The sequence below is a fragment of the Gracilinanus agilis genome, chromosome 6 (genome assembly GCF_016433145.1).
Source record: "Gracilinanus agilis isolate LMUSP501 chromosome 6, AgileGrace, whole genome shotgun sequence".
Lineage (NCBI taxonomy): Eukaryota > Metazoa > Chordata > Mammalia > Didelphimorphia > Didelphidae > Gracilinanus > Gracilinanus agilis.
In genome coordinates this window covers 42865410-42884507 of record NC_058135.1, presented here as the reverse complement: position 1 = coordinate 42884507, position 19098 = coordinate 42865410, and the positions used below count along the sequence as shown (strand labels likewise).

Genomic DNA, 19098 nt, shown 5'->3' with positions numbered 1-19098 from the left:
TTTTGGCTTCAATTTCCTCATTTATAAAATGGGAGTAATAGTAGCATCTAACTCACAGGGCAGTTGTAAACATAAAATGAGACATTTGTAAAGTGCTTTGTGAACCATAAAATTATATGTATATATTAGATATCATGAATATCATTACAAGTATTATTATATTAAAAAAACAGGTATTATTATAATCTTCTATAAAAGGCACCAGATTGAGTAATTAACTATAAATTCCAAGAGAAACACCAGTAAACTCTTTTATCCAGCCCAGGACTACACACGAAAAAGAAGCCAAAAGCTAGCTGAGCTGCAGAAGCTACCAGAGAAACAGGCAAACAAATTGCTTGTGTAGGATTTAAATTAATGTCCAATTTTAATTAATGTCCAATACTGCAGGTATTATTTTTATAAAATTTATTATCTGACAAAATAGAACCATGTGACTAAGTTTTTCTACTTGATCAGAAATCCCCACTCCACCAAAACTATGATAGGAAGGAAAGCCCCCGAAAGACGGAACTACACCCAATTTATATCCTGTCTATGTCAGCACGTAAGAACAGGAAGTGAGTAGGGTCCTGGGAATCATAGTTTTGCTGAGGAACCTAGTTTTGCTGGGGATCATAGTTTTTAGGGTAACAGATTCAAATTACACACTTACCCAATTACTTGCCAAGTAATGACCTAATTAGGGAAGCATCTAGAAGGGTAGGTGCCTGCAGTAGCTCCCTAACTGAGGAAGAAGTCCAAAATGAGATGGAAGCCAATGGCAATGGAATGAACAGAGATGCCTGGATTGGGGAGGGGAAAATGAAACTCATTAGTACTTTGTGCATAGACTCAAATGAAGGTTTAAGCCAGTGTCAGGGACCCCAGAAAACTGAGGTCAAGAAAAAAAATAGGGTCTTACCACCCACATGAAGAATGGACAAAGGCCATTACACAAAGTCCTAAGTAAGGAACTGACCTTGAAGATGTGTGTAAACAGAATAAAACACTGATCACTATAAAGAAATATTATGGTTCAAGAGTCAATACAACCCTCAAGAAAAAAATAAATCCATAAAACTACAAGTACAATCTCAGAGAAAAAACTAGCTTGACCTCAAAGATTTCAGAGTCCCTGGTGGAAAGAACTGAAAATACAACATAAAGCTTACTGTGAGATGCAAAACCAAGGAACAGATTGCTTAAAATAAGAATAGACAAAACAGAAATAAATTATTCTGTGAAGCAATGGAAAATATTAAAACAAAATCAAAAGATTGAAAAATTAGAAGTGAAGGAGCTACTGTAAAAATACCTAACCTAGAAAATAATTCAAGGAGACATAATTTAAGAATCATAGGATTTGAGGACAGATAGGTGACCCAATGGATTGAGAGCCAGTCCTGGAGATAAGCAGTCCTGGATTCAAATCTAACCTCAAACATTTCCTAGCTGTGTTACTGTAAGCAAGTCACTTAAACTCCATTGCCTCACCCTTACTAATCTTCTGCCTTGGAACCAATACACAGAATTGATTCATAGATGAAAGGTAAGAGTTTAAAAACAAAATCATAGGATTCCCTGAAAACTGTAATTAAAAAGGAAGCCTGGATACAATATAATTTTTTAATTTTAATTTTATTGTCATGCAAAACATACCTCCATATTGGTCATTGTTGTGAGAGCAAACTCATACATAAAAAAATAAAAATAAAACCATAAATACATTGATGTGAAAAACAACTCCAACAAACAGTTCTTTCTCTGGAGGTAGACAGCTTCCCCATCATAAAGTCTTTCAGAATGCTCCCAGATCATTGCATTTCTGAGAGCTGGATACAATATTTAAAAAAAAAATAGAAATAATTTCCTAGATTTATTAGAATTCAAGGGAAAAGAGAAAATAGGTGGTGGTGGGGGGAATCACTCATTGCCTGCCAAGAGCCCCTCAGAGAAATAAGGGTCTCCATCAGGGTCCATCAAGTCAATGCAGAAGGCAGAGCCCTGTGTTTGATCCCTGTTGTCTAAAAATCAGACATGAAAATTGGATACCCAATCAGACCCCTCTGTGTGACTCTCTTCTGATTAACACTTTTTATTATTAAAATTATTACAATCTATATTTTAGGATAGCCTCAAGTTTTGTAGCATAGGTATAAAATCCTTTCATAGAAATTCATTCATAGAAATCCCCTTATAGAATTCCCCTTAATACTCTATAAAAAATCAGCATTTAATGAGTTAATAGTTCATACCCCCAAAAAATAGCAGAAGCTGCTCTAATCTTTCCCCTCTCTCTCTGTCTCAAGAGTTGAAGGACACAGTATGAATAAACCAAAATATTCTCACACTTCCCCACTTTCCCACATTAGATTTGTCCCCCCTGCATTTAAGAGTTCTCACACTTAACTCTACCTTTTGAAATATGTTGAAGGTTCTTTTTAAAAAAATAAAACTTAGATAAAGTAGAGTTTTGGTAGTCTTGAAGAATGCTTAGACTAAATATAATCTATATTGTAGAAATATGTTTTGTGTGCCAATTCTCATGTAACTAGTATAACTTTGAGTTTTCTATGTTTTAGGTTTGAAATGTAAAATTTTCCCAGCATTTGTGTGACTGTGAGAGAAAAAGTATAAAAATAAAAATTTCACAGGAAGTTCTCAGAACAGCCTCCGGAAATCCACTGTGTCTATGACTCCCTTCTTTCTCACCTAAACCGTACACCTTCCCAGACCCCGTGGAGCTGCTGGCTGGCTTCCAGCAATTGCCTTTTGAAAAAAAAAACAAAATTAAGACTCCCAAAAATAACATTGTCCAAACCTTGAATTTCTAGGTCAAATAAAGGATTTTGCAAGCATCAAGAAAGAGTTAACATGCCAAGAAACCAATCAGAGTCACAAAAGACTTTGAGGTGGTACCTGAGTTTTTTTAAATTTGTATTTCTCTCAGTAATGGTTTTGAGTATTTTTTCATATGACTAAATCTGAGAACTGCCTGTTCATATCCTTTGACCTTTTGTCAATTGGGGAATGCTTTATATTCTTACAAATTTGACTCAGTTCTCTCTGTATTTGAGAAATGAGGCTTTTATCAATGATACTCTAAAATTTTTTTTCCATTTTGTTATTTATCTTCTAATATTGGTTGCATTGCTTTTGTTTGTACAAAAACATTTTAATTTAATGTAGTCAAAATTATCTATTTTTGCATCTCATGTTCTCTTTGTCTTATGTGGATATAAATTCTTCCCTTTTCCACATATCTGACAAGTAAACTATTATATGCTCCACTAATTTGTTTATGGCTTCATCCTTTATTTCTAAATCATGTATCCATTTTGACTTTACCTTGGTATTTGCTGTGTGGTATTGTGCCTACTTTCTGCCATACCATTTTCCAGTTTTCCCAGCAGTTTTTGTCAAGCAGTGAGTTCTTCCAAAAGCTTGGATCATGTGAACTGGAATGACCTCCAGGAATTGATGCAGAGTGAAAGGAGCAGAACCAAGAGAACATTATACACAGAGGCTGATACAATCGAACACAATGGACTTCTCTACTAGCAGGAATGCAAGAATCCAGAGCAAGGCTGAAGGACTTATAAGAAAAAAAACTAGCCATGTTCAGAGGAAGAACTGTGGGAGGAGAAACACAGAGGAAAAACAACTGCTTGAACACATGGGCTGATGGGGATATTATTGGGGATGAAGACACTAAACCAGTGATCCCCAAAGTGGGCGCCACTGCCCCCTGGTGGATGCTGCAACAATCCAGGCGGAGCGGTGATGGCCACAGGTACATTTGGGAGCAGTGAGTAGTATGTGACAGCGGGTGCTAAGTAATATTTTTTTCTGGAAAGGGGGCAGTTGGCCAAAAAAGTTTGGGAACCACTGCACTAAATGATAACTCTAGTCCAACTATCAATAATATGGAATTAGGTCTTAATCAATGATACATGTAAAACCCAGTGGAATTGTGCATCGACTAAGGGGGGGTTAGAGAGGTTTGGGGGAGAGGGAAAGAACATGAAACATGTAACTATGGGGAAATATTCAAAATAAAAATAAAAATATAATTTAAAAATTTTTTTTAAAGCTTGGATCTTTGGGTCTGTCAAATATTAGGTTACTGTGGTCATTTCTGTTTATTGAATGCCTAATCTATTCCATTGATCTATTACTCTCTTCCTTAGCAAGTACCAGATTGTTTTAATGACTGCTGCTTTATAATACAGTGTGAGATCAGTACAGCTAACCACCTTCCTTAATTTTTATCCATTAATTCCTTTTATATTCTTGGCCTTTTGTTCTTTCAGATGAATTTTATTATTTTTTCCGAGCTGTATGAAATAATTTTTGAGCAGTTTGATTGGTAAAGTATAGAACAGATAAATTAATTTAGGGAGAATTGTCATTTTTATTATATTGACTTGGCCTATCCATAAGTAATTAATGCTTTTCCAATTCTTTATGATTTTAATTGTATAAAAATTATTTCATAGTTGTAACCACATATTTCCTGGGTTTGTCTTGGCAGATGGACAAGTATTTTATATTGTCTACAGTTATTTTAAATAGGATTTCTCTATCTCTTGCTGTTGGACATTATTGGTAGTATTGAGAAATGCTAGTCATTTATGTCAATTTCTTTTATATCTTGAAACTTTGCTAAAGTTATAAATTGTTTTTGGTAAGTTTTTTTGGTTGATTTTCTATCTGCAAAGAGGATAGCTTTATTTCCTCGTTGTTTATTCTAATTCTTTTACTTTCTCTTCTTATTGTTATAATTAGCATTTCTAGTACAATATTGGTCATGGTAATGTTAGGCCTCTTTGCTTCACAGCTGATCTTATCAAATTCATCTTTTCTTATGATGCAACAGCAACATTATATTCATATCCTACATTTTCTTTAGTCATTTTTTGGAAACTATTTTCAGTGACTCAGAAATATTTTTTAAAAATCAGTATTGTTCTAGGAATGGGATTTTATCCATGTGAGAGGACAGTGTCCAGTTTTCTCAATAGGTTTTTTTTACAATGAAGTGATCCCTTACCACAGAAGTTGAAGTCTTTGGGTTTATCTAACACTATTCTACTAACATTCATTTGCTACTGGGTCTTGTTGAGGAATTTCTCACCTTGAAGTCCATAGAACCAGGAAGAAACTTATTCCCAAACTGGGAATAAATAGAATGAAGGTCAATAACTTCATAAATGAACATAAAAGGAAATAGTAAGTAGACTCAAAGTCAATCAATGGCAAGTGGCTTTCAATTTTAGCTTGGTTTTTAGTACCATTGGGACATTAAGCAGCAAAATGGAGAGAGTCCCAGGACTAGCTTCAGGAAGACTCATCTTCCTGAGTTCAAATCTAGCCCTAAACATTACCATCTGTGTAACCCTGGAGAAGTCATTTAACCCCATTTGCCTCAGTTTTCTTATCTGGAAAATGGGCTGAAAAAGGAAATAGCAAACTATTCTAGTAACTTTACCAAGAAAATACCAAATGGGATTATGTATGAAGGGTCAGACAGTTCTGAAAAATGACCAGAGAACAATATCAGCACCATAGCCATTAACAGAATCCTATTAGGTAAGAATATCCACATAAGAGGATGTCATTTTTTGCTACTTTACAATTTTATGTTCTTAATCTGTCCCACTGAACAATTTTTTTAACCAACAACAAATAGTTCTAATGATTATTGTTCCCAATATCTGACTTTCTCTTCCCAGAGATCCAGCCTATATAACAAATAAATATTTAAAAAAAGAAAAAAAAGAGAAAAAGTCAGTAAATTTGATATAATATATATTGAAAGAGTGAAAGTTTGTTCAGTGTACCAGAACACCTCTCCCCTTTCAAAACAGGTGGGAAGGCATTCTTATATCTTCTCTTTGGTGCCATTCATATTCCATTTGATAATATTATTATATTCCATTTTATTTAATTGTTTCTTTCCCTTAGAATATTTATCCTACTCATAGCTGTGAAAGGCACTTGATCTGCTAATCTTCTCATTTTTTTTTGTACTATAATCTTTAAAACTAAGGTCTTATATCTATTTAGAATGTGTTGTAGAATATTGAGGAGGATGTTGATCTAATCCTAATTTCTGCTACATTGTTTCCCAGTTTTCCCAGCAAGATTTATCAAATATGAAATTCTTTCCTAAGTCATTTATGTTTTCAGGTTTGTCAGACAGCAGGATTATTGTGTTCCACTGGTTCTGATTCTCTTTGTCTAGTATGTTCCCTTGATCAGTTTTTCTGTTTTAACCACACCAGATGGTTTGACTTTTTATTTTATTTTTTTTTTGTTTTTATGGTTTTATATTTTATGGTTTGCTATTTTATTATATAATCTGAGTTCTGGAGGTGCCAGTTATTTTTCATTTCTTCCTTATTTCATTATTTCCCTTGATATGTTAGGTCTATTAGATGAATATTATTATTCTCCTGAATAGATAGTTTGGAGATAGCTAGGTGGTCTTTTGGATAAAACCCAGGACCTCAAGTTAGGTATACCAAAGTTCAAATCAAGCTTTAGACATTTCTCAGCTGTGTGACCTTGGACAAGTTTTTAGACCTCTGTTTGCCTCTCTTTCCTCATCTGTAGAATGGAGATGATAATAATACCACCCTGAAGAGCTGTGAGGTTCAAATAAGATGATATTTGTAAAGTACTTAGCATAATGCCTGGTGCATAGTAAGTGTTAAATAAATGCTAGGTATTATTATATAGCATTATAGGGTTAAAACTTGGGTAATTTTTGGAGGCAGCTAGGTGTTGCAGTGGATAGAGCACTAGCCTGTGATCAAATTTGGTCTCAGATACTTCCTGGACTGTGTGACCCTGGACAAGTCGCTTTACCCTATTTGCCTCAGTTTCCTCATCTGTAAAATAAGCCAGAGAAGAGAATAGCATACTACTCCAATATTTTTGCCAAGGAAAACCCAAATGGGGTCACAAAGTGTAGGGCATGGCTAAACAACAACAATTTGGTAATGCTCTCTTAAGTTTAGCACAGTGCCTGGCACAAGGTAGGTGCTTAATGAATATTTCATAGACTGACTAATTAATTTGCCATATAATCATAGCTCAGTTATAAATACTGAAGATTTCTCCACCCACTTATTTTTAAGGAATATTTTGTATAAAACGTATATAACTTTTGTGTGTCAAGTATTTTATGCATTTTTTTAGTTATTTCAAATGGTATCTTTCTTCTTGGATTCCATTATTATTATACAGAAATTCTACGGGTTTTTGAGGTTTTATTTTGTACCACTATGGTCACCACCTCCAAGCACTTTGTAGGGTCACAGGTGTGGAGAGGAAGAGAGTTTGATTTTCACAAAGGATTCTGGTGAAACGCAATGAGGTTAAAAGTTCCTTAGCCAAGGTCCCAGAAGTAGGATGTGAACTTGGGTTTTACAACTCCTGAGCAATTGTGTTTTGCATTTTACAACCCTTCTCCCTGGTTACTTGCCCTTGAGAGGACAAATATTTCTATCTCCCCAAAATTCATCTACAGAAAAGTGTAAGACATTTTCATTTCTTTTTTCTCAAAGAGCAAAACTAGGGGTTTTCATTTACACAGGCCACTAATTCAGGACATGAAATCACAGCCGCTTCCTGAAAAAAAAAAAAAAGAGAGAGATGTCAATTATCAACTTTCCCAAAAATGTGGCATCTGGGAGTTTGGGCCAAAATTGTTTCCATTTCGCGTTTCTAGGAAGAAGTGGGAAGTTGTTCATCAAGATTAGAGAGGGTGAAGAACTCACCCCGCAGGATGAGTGAAGAAAGCTCGAAAAAGCTGGATGCAATACTATTTTGGCCGCCCAAATCCTTGAAGCTGAGCAAATGGGAGCGAGGAAGCTTTGCTCTCATCAGGACTTTGTCCCCTCCCTGGCAAGAGAAGCTGGCTAGCGAGCGAGCACTCATTCTGCATTGTCACCCGAGCCAATTGCAGAGGACCTAACAAAACCCTGCCCTGCGGAAGGAGCGGAAGGAACCGTTTCTCTGTCCTGTTTGTTTCTTTGATTGGGGAACCCTAATAGCCTAAGGCACTGATCTGCTGGAAAATTGAGACGTACCGCCAGCTGTTAGCAAAAAAAAAAAAAAAAAAAAAAAAAATGCACATCTTTTTGGAAGTTCTGTTGCTGATTCCCATTCTGATTTTCTCCACTGTTGAGTCTTTCGTGAAGCTTTTAATTCCTAAGAAGAGAAAATCAGTCAGTGGAGAAATTGTACTTATTACTGGCGCTGGACATGGCATTGGGAGACTCACCGCCTATGAATTTGCCAAACTTAAAAGCAAACTGGTTCTCTGGGATATCAATAAGGTAATAGTACTACTATGTTTTTAAACCTTTTCTAGGAAGGAACCTCCTACAGCATCCTCGTAAGGCAGGTATGTAGAATTATTTCTCTTTCACAGTTGGAAAAATAAACATAGAACAGTTAACTGTGTTTATTTTGGGTCATGTGATAAGCAGAGAAACCATAATTTCTAGTTCTTAAACCAGGGCTCTGCCCAATAGCACGATTTTATTCAGCTGGCTTTCTTCTCCCCTTACGTCCAATTCCCTAAATCTGATCTCAAAGATCTTTTTTTTTTTTTTTTTTTTTAAGTAGTCCTTCTTCATTCCACCTTTGTCCCTGCCTGGGTGCAAGGAAGGACTCAGCAATGCCTGTTGCTTGAGAGTATTGCCCTAGCTGGAGAATAAAGGGACTTGGTCCTAGGGTCACTAGTGTCTTTGATACAGTTCTACTTTCCTCACAGGTGCCAGGAAGCTGGAAGTAAAATTAACTAAGATTTCGTGCGTAAGCTTTGAGCTCTTCCAGCACTGGCTTTGGAGTCAGAAAACCCGAGTTCAGCTTCCCTCCTTTGATGCTTGCTTAATGTGCCACCTTGGGCAAGTCACCTGATTTGGGGCTTTCATTTCCTCTTCTGAAGATCATGCGGAGGGGTGGAATGTACTGGTTTCTGAAGTTCTTTCGAAATCTAGGTCTGTGATCCGGTGAAACCACCGGAATCATGTAAAACACAATGTTTTTTTTTTTTTTTTTTTTTTTTTTTACAAATCCCTGTTTGTGATTAGTGATGAAAATGGCCGAAAAGGATTATGCCCCTAAGCAAACAGAAAGTCCAGAGCTTCTTTCAGAATCTTCTTTATTTTGTTAAATGTTTGACCTACTGGAAACAATAAATATTTGTGGATAATTTTGTTTGGTGATGTATCGTTCCACAAGCACTCGTGTGTTAGCACAAGCTTAAGGAGAGAGTGCTGATTGAGACTATCCAATCCTGTCAAAGTTGATCATTCAAGTATAAAAGTTCTGGATGGCACATTAAAGTCTGGGACTTTACTCCACCATTCCGAGGCCAGCCTACGGGCTGTGGACAGAGAATGATAATTCTCTCTTTAAAGTGAGACAAGTTGACCCAAAACAAAGTTTGAAGCAACTTTTTAATTTCAATCAACTGTGAGGATCATCATTTAGCTTAGGAGATCTGTAGGTGGACTTGTTTCATTTATATGGCTACGAAGTAATTAAAACAAGTAATGAGCTGAGACTATGGACGTCATTCCAGTCGCACTCCCGTTTTCCAGAAACTTTTTCCTTCAAGCAAGGTTAAGTGAGAATTGAAGGAGCATCCAGCTCCTATGACTTTAGATTCCTCACAATGATTACAATATTACCATAGACTTGGCCAGTGTACATTCATTGAAATTTAGTACATTTTCATTGGTTCTTAAGAATAGTGTCTTTTCAGGCAGTTATCAATACTGAGTAATTAGCACAATGTTCTTGAAACTGCCTTTCAAAAACTACTGTGTTGGCCTAAACATAAGCTGACTTCAATATTAAACAGATTATTATATTTTTAAATAGAAGTTTTAAAAATGCTTAAATGTAAACTATCCTATGAATACTTGGTGTAAGCTGAAGGGAAATAACAGTTCCATAAAACTTTTTGTTTTCTGAGACAGATGCTTTGCTAAGATTTAACTGGGAAATAAACTTTTTGTCAGAATTACTCACAATTTGCTCTCTAAAAGGGCCAGCATCTAGTCTAAAACTGTCATTCTAAAAACTTTTTTCAATAATGGAAAACTTTACTTTTAACAAAATTTGGGGGAAATTCTTGTAGTACAATATTTAAAAATTTTTTTAAATGCCTTCCACTAATGGTTTCAAATAACAGGGCTAATTTGAAAAGATTTTTTTTCAAATCACAATTTTATTCTGAATCTAACAGTATCACAGTCTGTAACTATCATTGTTTGCTACCAAACAAATGCTTTTATATGGAAACGTCTCAAAATTTTCCCCCCTTTTACTTATGTAAACCAATATATTAGAGATTATTAACTTCTCTAGATTTTTTTTTTGAGAGATGTTCTTTAAGATTTGCTCTATTTAGTATATCAATGTCTTTGTAAATGAGTTGGAACTATACAACCATTCATAAAAAATATATTTTTATTTTTTCCATGTTACATAATTTATTTTGTCTCTCTTCCCTTTTCCCTCCCCAATCCCCGTGCTGACAAGCAATTCCACTCAAAACCTATTTCCATAGTATTCATTTTTATACAACCATATTTTTTTTTTATTTTTTTATTTTTTTTTTTTATTTTAAACCCTTAACTTCTGTGTATTGACTTATAGGTGGAAGAGTGGTAAGGGTAGGCAATGGGGGTCAAGTGACTTGCCCAGGGTCACACAGCTGGGAAGTGTCTGAGGCCGGATTTGAACCTAGGACCTCCCGTCTCTAGGCTTGGCTCTCAATCCACCGAGCTACCCAGCTGCCCCTACAACCATATTTTAAGAATAAAAAATCTCTTTGGGATGCAAACCTAGTAGTAGTATTGCTGGAACAAAGGGCATGTATTCAAGGTAACTGTCTTTTAAAAAATCACTGAATGAATTTCTAAAGAAAGCATTTCAAAAAAGATTTTTTAAGTTTTAGTAATTTCATTACCCTTTACCCTACTCCTGTCCTGACCTCTAAACAATTAATTCCTTTTTCCTTATTCACAGTTTATAAGATGTTTTTAGACAGCATATCCCCAATTCAGTTCAAATCACAAGAATTCGTTAAATGTCTACTATATGTAGGGTATTTGTACTAAGTTGGGGATTCAAAGACTTAAAAAGAAACCATTCCTGCCTCTGCTGAGTGGAACTTGGTAAACAATTACACAGATAAATAAATACTAAAAATATGCAAAATGGGTAAGGTAATTTCTGGAAGGAGAAGAGCACCAACTGCTGATTTGCTCAGAAAAGACCTTACTTTGGAGGTAACATTTGAGCTGAGCAAGATTAAGGATTCTGAGGAGCAGAGGTAATGGAGGGCAGGGCAGGGCCCATCTGGGGGCAGACTGTGCAAAGGTGCTGGGGAGGGAAGGGATGGAATGTAATCTATGGGAATCAGTAAACTGGTGAGTTTGGCTGGGTGTGGCCTAGGGAGGATAGTAAAATTCAGTTAGTCTAGAAGTTAGGCTTTGACTGTGAAGGGTTTGTAACCTGAAATAATATGTTGTATTACCTTGCTGAGTGATTATAGTCACAGACCAAGCTTAGGTTTGGAGAAAGGGAATTGAGTCTTCATATTCTACATCCTGAATTTTTAAAAATGCTATTCTCATTAAAATGTTTTTAAAAGATTAATAAATCCATTTAAATAAAATTACTAACAATTTTAAACTGTCAGAATACAGTATGGTTGTCATTTGAATTCTGGCCTCACCCCTTTTGTCTTTGATTACAGCATGGCATTGAGGAGACAGCTGCAGAGTGCAGAAAGTTGGGTGCAAGAGCTCATGCCTACGTGGTAGACTGCAGTAACAGAGAAGATATTTACAATTGTGCAAAGAAGGTAACAATTCAAGTATAATATTTAGATGGACCTACTAACATATATTGACTGCCCTCTTCTAGGTCATAGATGGATATCTCATCTGGGATCTAGTCCATCTTGTCTCCAAGGGAAATTTCTATTTCTACATTTGTGGGGAGTTGGAGGAACTCCATGGATACAACTCTAATATATCTCCCAAAATTAGTTGGAAATTAAAGGGCAGAATCTAGGATATTTTTGACTGGGTGATCTTTATCATTTCATTCATATCTTTTGTTTGAAAGATAAAGAAGAGAAAAAAGGAGGGGGGAGGTTATTGCTTGAGGGACTGGTGTAGCAGCAAATTTTTGTCAGTAACTCTTTCTAATGACTTTCTGAGTCCCATAATAGTTATCTTATCTGGATATCTCTGGATCCCCTCTTGGTGAGATAATGATCATTCCCTAAAGGAAAGGATCCTAGGATTGTTCTCAGTCCAGGCCCTACTGATGTAGTGAAGATAGGGTTTATTTGGTACATCCCCATTTCTCAAGCTTAGCTTATAGTCACAAAGGATTATTGTTATCAGAAACCCTGGAAAAATGGAAGCTTAAGCAAATCCAACCAATTATTATAGTCAATAGTCCTTTCACTTTCTCATCATTTATCTCCAAGAGGGGTATATTAGGCTAGAATTATATCTGTTACAGTATATATGTAGTCTAGAGTGATGATCTTGTTTTATGGAACCCCCAAATTAACCTTTTGTCCCTTGAGAACTTGCCCAAATAGACCCTTGTCTTAGACTGTAGAAGAAACCTTAAAGTACCCAGTGATCTCAGCCTAGATAGAATTAGTAGATATAATTGAATCTTAAGTACCCTTTTGTCTTAGAAGTTTCTTCCATTGTATCTAGACCTCCCCCAGGTAGTCTAGCCCCTGGCTTTCCTTTTCTCCTTGTTTCTTTTCCTTGTCTCCATGTAAGCCAACCAATTGTCCTTCCTGTCCTTTATTCCCCAAAGTGTATATTGCAGTGATGGTGAACCTATGACACAGGTGCTAAAAATGGCATGCAGAGCACTTTCTGTGGGCATGGGGCCACACTCCCTGCCCCCCCCTCCAGAGTCCATTACTAGAAAAGCAGAGGGACTTGGACAGAGCTGCGCCCCTCCCCCTCTCCACCCATGCCTGAATTTTTCACATCCCCCACCCCTCTGCCCAGCAACCCAATGGGAGGGCTTCCTCCCTCCCCTGTGTGGGGTAAAGCAGGGTGGGAATATTCCACACTCAGTGTGAGGGAGGTGCACAGCACAATATCTCTGGAGGGGGACAGGCACAGCACTTTGTCTGGGGTGGGGTGGGGCCTGGCACTTCATCTCTAAAAGGTTTGCCATCACTGGTTATAGGATCCCAAGTTCTTCAGTTCATTGAAAAAAAAATCTCCTTTTGAGTCACATTTTCCCAGAGTCCCAAATCTTGTCTCTGTGTGATATTTTGCACATGAATCTGTGTGGAGGCCCTTAGAGCATTGTCTCCCTTATCCTGATTAAAGATTTGTTCCTTCTAATTACTTTGGATGTTCTGTGTTTTTCAAGGTTGACTAGGGGTATAATATTCTTTCACATTTTCAAAATACAAGGGCTCAAAAAAAAAAGCCACTTTTCCTGATCGTGCCCAAAGGAAAGGTAATCTTTAACTTACTCTTGCCAGCTTTACTTTGTCCCACACAAAACTGTTTATGTAGGAGATGTACACTGTGCTATCAACAAATTTATTCAATCAAGCGATAGGCAGAGATGGGGAACCAAGTAGAGAGCAACTTCAATGAAGTCCATTCAGTCAGGTTTGTAGGGACCAAGAACCAAGGGATATATTCCCAGCATGTGTGTAGCCATTCAAAAGGTCAAGCTTTGTCTCTCTTTTTCCCTTCTTTCTCTCCTTCTCTGAAGTCTCTCCAAACTCAAGGCAGCTTTGCTATTTCTCAGTCAATCAGGAGCCCCCTGGGAACAATCTGAATTAGATAATCAGGAGCTCGCAGAGAACTCTGAAATAGATGCCAGTCCTGAACCACCTGGCGTGTTACAGAAATATTCACTTTTTTTTTTTCTTAAAACTCTTACCTTCTGTCTTAGATGAGTATCAGTTCAAAGGCAGAAGAGTAGCAAGGGTTAGGCAATTTTGGGGTTAAATGACTTGCCCAAGTCACACCGCTAGGAAGTGTCTAAGATCAACCCAGACCAAGTCTGAGTTGAACCTAGCACCTGTCTATAGAGGCCTGTAATCTATCCACTGAGCCACCTCACTGCCCTAAAAGTATTCAAATTTTAAAGTTTAAAAGTTGTAAGGGACCTAGTAGGTCTTTTAGCCCAACCATCTTCATTTTACAAATGAAGAAACAAGAGAAAAGAGAAGTATGATAGGATCTGTGGAAGGTCATACACAGACTAGAATACGGGTCTCTTGATAACTAGTTCAGTCTTCTTTCTCCTGCACAATGCTGAATATCTCAGAATTTCTTTATGTTACTGGCACAAGAGAGAAATAGTTCTATTTAAAGGAAATAGAGTCAAAATATTCAGGATTTCGCTCTGTATATATATGTACATTGTATGTTTTTATAAGTTACATTCCCAACTCTAGGAAACAAATTCTAATAAACTCCTTATATAAGACCATGTTTCTGTAGCTGTTATCTACTTCAATAACTTGTGTAAACTGGTCTCCTTTGTTTATTAAAGTCTATTATTGGACCTGTTTTCCATTTTTGCTTCTGAGAGAAACAGACAGAAAGGGCTGTTAATGATTTTTTACATAAATTTGTGTTTTGTGTGTTTTATGTTGCTTTCCAAAGCTAAGGGAGATGGAACCTTTGAAATTTCCTAATGCTATTCTTTGGTTTTTATAAATGAGGAAAGAAATTTGTCTGAGGTCACACAGGTAGGAGATGGCAGAACCAGTGTGTGAAAGCAGTCCTTGTACCTCAGATTCAGAGATTTTTTTTCTACTATATCTCACTGCCATGCTCACAATTTTTATATAAGAGAACTATTGAGAGATCCTTAATTTTTGACATTAACAGCTGTTATTTCTTGATAGATCTTAAAACTTCTTATATTAATTATTAAAACATATGCTCTTCTAGGTAAGATAATTTTCTAGCTAACTGAGTATTTCCCCACTTATCCCCAAAACTTTTAAAAGTGTTTTTATTGGATCTTTTTTTTAAATGTTTCATGTATAAGACTTTTAAAATAGAGTATACTTATATTTATGATTCTGGGTCATCATTGTGAATATTGATTGTTGTATTGTCTTACAGATTCAGCTGTAGATACAAATGTAGATGGCCAAGGCCCAGGGTTGAAAGACATATTGTAATTGAACAACTCTCTGTGTAGATACAAATGTAGATGGCTAAAGACCTAGGACTGAATGACTTATTGTAACTGAACAAAGGTCAACAAGGAACAGTTACCCAAGCCCCCAGAACTATTCTGATTGGTTGCCTTTAGCCCTCAGGAAAAATATTTCAAGTTTGAGATTCTTTATGAAAGAATGCATTGAATGCCTCTAGGATCATTGAGTTACATGATTGTTTGCTTCTTTTTTCTCCTTCCCCTTTCCTTCCCTCCCACCCACGGTAAGTTGGTCTTAAATGGTGTCTTCCTGGACAATGTAACTGAAAGGAAGCTGCATTTCTTTCCCCCTAGATCTCACAGTTATTCAATATTCTATCTCTGTCACTATGTCTCTTACTTCCCCACTGTCAAGTAATTGTTCCCCACCTATAGCTGCTTCTTTATTTTCCACTAGTCATCTTGCTTCCAACAAGTCTAATCTTTACCACTCTTTCCTTCATTTCTTCTTTTTTTGTTTAAAAAACAAAAACAAAAAACAAAAACTTTACCTTCCCTCTTAGAATCAGTAAGGCAGAAGAATAGTAAGGATAGATAGTGGGATTAAGTGACTTGCCCAGGGTCACACAGCTGGAAAGTATCTACTTAGCTGCCCTCCCCCCTCATTTTTTCTTCATAAAATGTATTTTCTCTTCTTGTTCCTTCTGTTCCTCTTTACTTTTTCCAAACTTCCCAGATATAGGCTGGTCTTTTAATGAGATCATATAAGGAGAAATACCTTGTAACCCTAAAATATGATATAGATACAAGTGAGTAATGAAAATGAAGATGACTATATTTACCTGGAACATAGGAGGTACTTAACAAATGCTTTTGAAGGCAAACTGCCCTCTATAACAATGCCCATTCTTGCGAAGTGAGTTTTTGAACCTAAATTAAAGGCTTTATGATAATCCCTATTAAATTTCATGTTTCATTCATTCACAGTCACCCCAGTGGTGATTGAATTAGTCAAGTCCTTCGTAAACCTTGACTCTGGCATAAAATGTGTTAGTTACCTAAACGTTATCTGAAAATCTAGTAATTAACCTGTACAAATACATTTTTTTAAAAAATAGTCAATAGTATTGGAACCAAGCACAAATTCTCAGTGTAGTCAGCTGAAGGCTTCCAAGTTTACAATGAACTCTTTTTTTAAAGAACTTTTGCTTTCCATCTTAATAATATCTCTTAAGGCAGAAGGACAAAGGCTAGGTAAATGGAGTTAAGTGAGTTGCCCAGGATCACATAGCTAGGAAATTTCAGGCCCTATTTGAGTTCAGTTCCTCCTGATTCCAGGGCTTGGTTCACTATCCATGGAGCAACACAGCTGCCCCTTACATTGAACTCTTAATAACTAGTCTGTATCTGGTCCTTATCTCTCCATCTTTTCTACAAGAATTATATCAGTATTAAAGTATCTCAGGTGCTTTACTAAAATCTAAGTAAAATGTATCTACAGCATTACTTTGGTCTACCAATTTTTAAATTTTTTTTTAACCCTTACCTTCCATCTTAGAATCAATACTGCGTGTTGGTTCCAAGGCAGAAGAATGGTAAGGACTAGGCAATGAAGGTTAAATTACTTGCCTAGGGTCACACAGCTAGAAAGTATCTGAGGTCAGTTTTAAACTCAGGACCTCCCATCCCTAAGCTTGGCTCTTAATCCACTGAGTCACCTACCTGGTCACAGTGAACCTCTTCTTACATAATTGTGTTCTATTTATATATATTTGTCCTCTGTTACCTACTCTTGCATCTATCTTCTGTATATATTTTTAAATTTCTAATTTTTAAAATAATTTTTATTCCAAACTTAAATACCCCCAAATTGAGCATTTCTATACATATATCAGAATACAAAAAGAGGCTATGTATATTTATATGAAAGCATTCTTCACCATTTTATACTACATAATTAAAAATATATATATAGGGGGCAGCTGGTTAGCTCAGTGGATTGAAAGCCAGGCCTAGAGATGGGAGGTCCTAGGTTCAAAAACGGCCTCAGACACTTCCCAGCTGTGTGACCCTGGGCAAGTCACTTGACCCCCATTGCCTACCCTTACCACTCTTCCACCTATAAGTCAATACACAGAAGTTAAGGGTTTAAAATAAAAAAAAAATTAAATAAAAAAAATATATATATACATTTCACATGTTACTTTCAGAATTGCTCTGCTTATCTATGCTTCCTTCTAATCTTCCTTTGCATTTTAAAAAGTCTTTCAATAGCTTACTTCTTCATGGCATTAATATGGGTGATCTCCTTTCTTCTCTAAACATCTCTCCCAAATTAAAACATTTCAGGGTAGCAGGAGGAACCTTGTAACAAACAGTCAAGCAAAATAAAAGATCAAATTATAAACCTTGTAATTTTTTACACCTTTAGATAGAAAAATGTATTCTTGAAATACTGTTTTGCTAATCACTATATCTAAGTCTATGTTTAATAGCTCATTACTAACATATTCACTTGATTTTATTTTAAAAGGTGAAAACAGAAGTAGGAGATGTTAGCATCTTAGTGAATAATGCAGGTGTAGTCTACACATCAGATTTATTTGCCACTCAAGACCCTCAGATTGAAAAAACATTTGAAGTCAATGTTCTGGCTCATTTCTGGGTAAGTATAATTTATTTTATAAAATCATTTCATTTTAAATTATCTGAAGGCTAAGCTTAAACTTCTAGTTAGAACTGGATATACAATTAGTTTCATTTCAGTTCAATATAGCCATACTTTAGGAAGTAGAGTATATTTCTGGCAAAATATCAGGGTATCATAAGACAACTTGATTGATTAATCATTAACTCCACCTTCTCACAAAATATTTTACACAATTACATCCCTGTTTCCAGCCCTACCCCTACCCTCATCATCCAAGAAAGCAAAAGTTATTGAGATGGGGCTGCTAACCCAGCCATCACCATCACCAACTGCCACCTATATACTTCAGAAATAGCAGCTCCCTCCCAAGCCCTGTCCCTTAAGTAATCATTCAAGAGAGAGCAACCCTTGTAGACATGCATTCTTACAGCTGCAATATCTGCTGAGGCCAGGTTGCATGTGGGGGTAGGGCTGGAAACAGGGATGGTGGTATATGGCCTCCATTGCCAGGGCTTTGGGGTACAGAGCTCTGGGTTATCTCCATTAGTATATAGAAAAGTAATTGTAGTGATAGGTTTTGATTCACACTATGGGGAGAAGGGGTATCATGCTTCTTTCTTCCTCAGAATAGCTTACTCCTTCAGCTAGGCTGGCTTATTTAGAACTAAATTACAAACTGGCTTTTAATCTGCCTTGATAGAGTTTCCACATCAAGAATTATCTATGCTGATAAAATCACAACTCTTCACACATTCACAAAGCAAGTTTGGGCTAACTTTTTAAAGTTTTATTATTTTTCTTGGTTTTAAAAAATATCAGTTCTCCATAATTAAGATTTTTTTCCCAATTGCATTTTATTTTTTCCCACTTACACTTGAAAACTTTAAATATTCCTTTTCTAAAATTTTGAATTCCAAATTCCTTCTCCCTCTATCTGCTAGACCAGTGATGGGCAAACTATGACCAGCGGGCCAGATGTGGCCCCCTGAAATGTTATATCTGGCCAAGCAACATTATTCCTAATCTGATGAATACAATGAGTAGGATACAATACAGTGAAACGTCAAAAGAGTTGCCATCGCTGCCCTAGACAATATATATGATATCACACAAAAATTATTTCTATATTAATCATGTTGTGGAAGAAGGAATATCAAAAAAATCCACAAAGAAAATAAAGTAAAAACTAATCTACTTCAATCTGCATTCAGACACTATTGATTGTTTCTCTAAAGTAAATCGCTTTTTTCATC

The 19098-nt window shown here is 36.2% G+C and overlaps 1 protein-coding gene across 1 annotated transcript in view; it reads left to right on the top strand.

Annotated features, from left to right (window-relative positions):
• Nucleotides 1-7720: 7720 nt before the first annotated feature.
• Nucleotides 7721-19098, top strand: part of LOC123252134 (estradiol 17-beta-dehydrogenase 11-like) — a 36743-nt gene continuing 25365 nt past the window's right edge. The window contains exons 1-3 of the mRNA XM_044681529.1: nt 7721-8330; nt 11771-11878; nt 17729-17860. Coding sequence (XP_044537464.1) covers nt 8121-8330; nt 11771-11878; nt 17729-17860 — 450 coding nt within the window. The 5' untranslated portion in view covers nt 7721-8120. The remainder of the gene's footprint in view (nt 8331-11770; nt 11879-17728; nt 17861-19098) is intronic.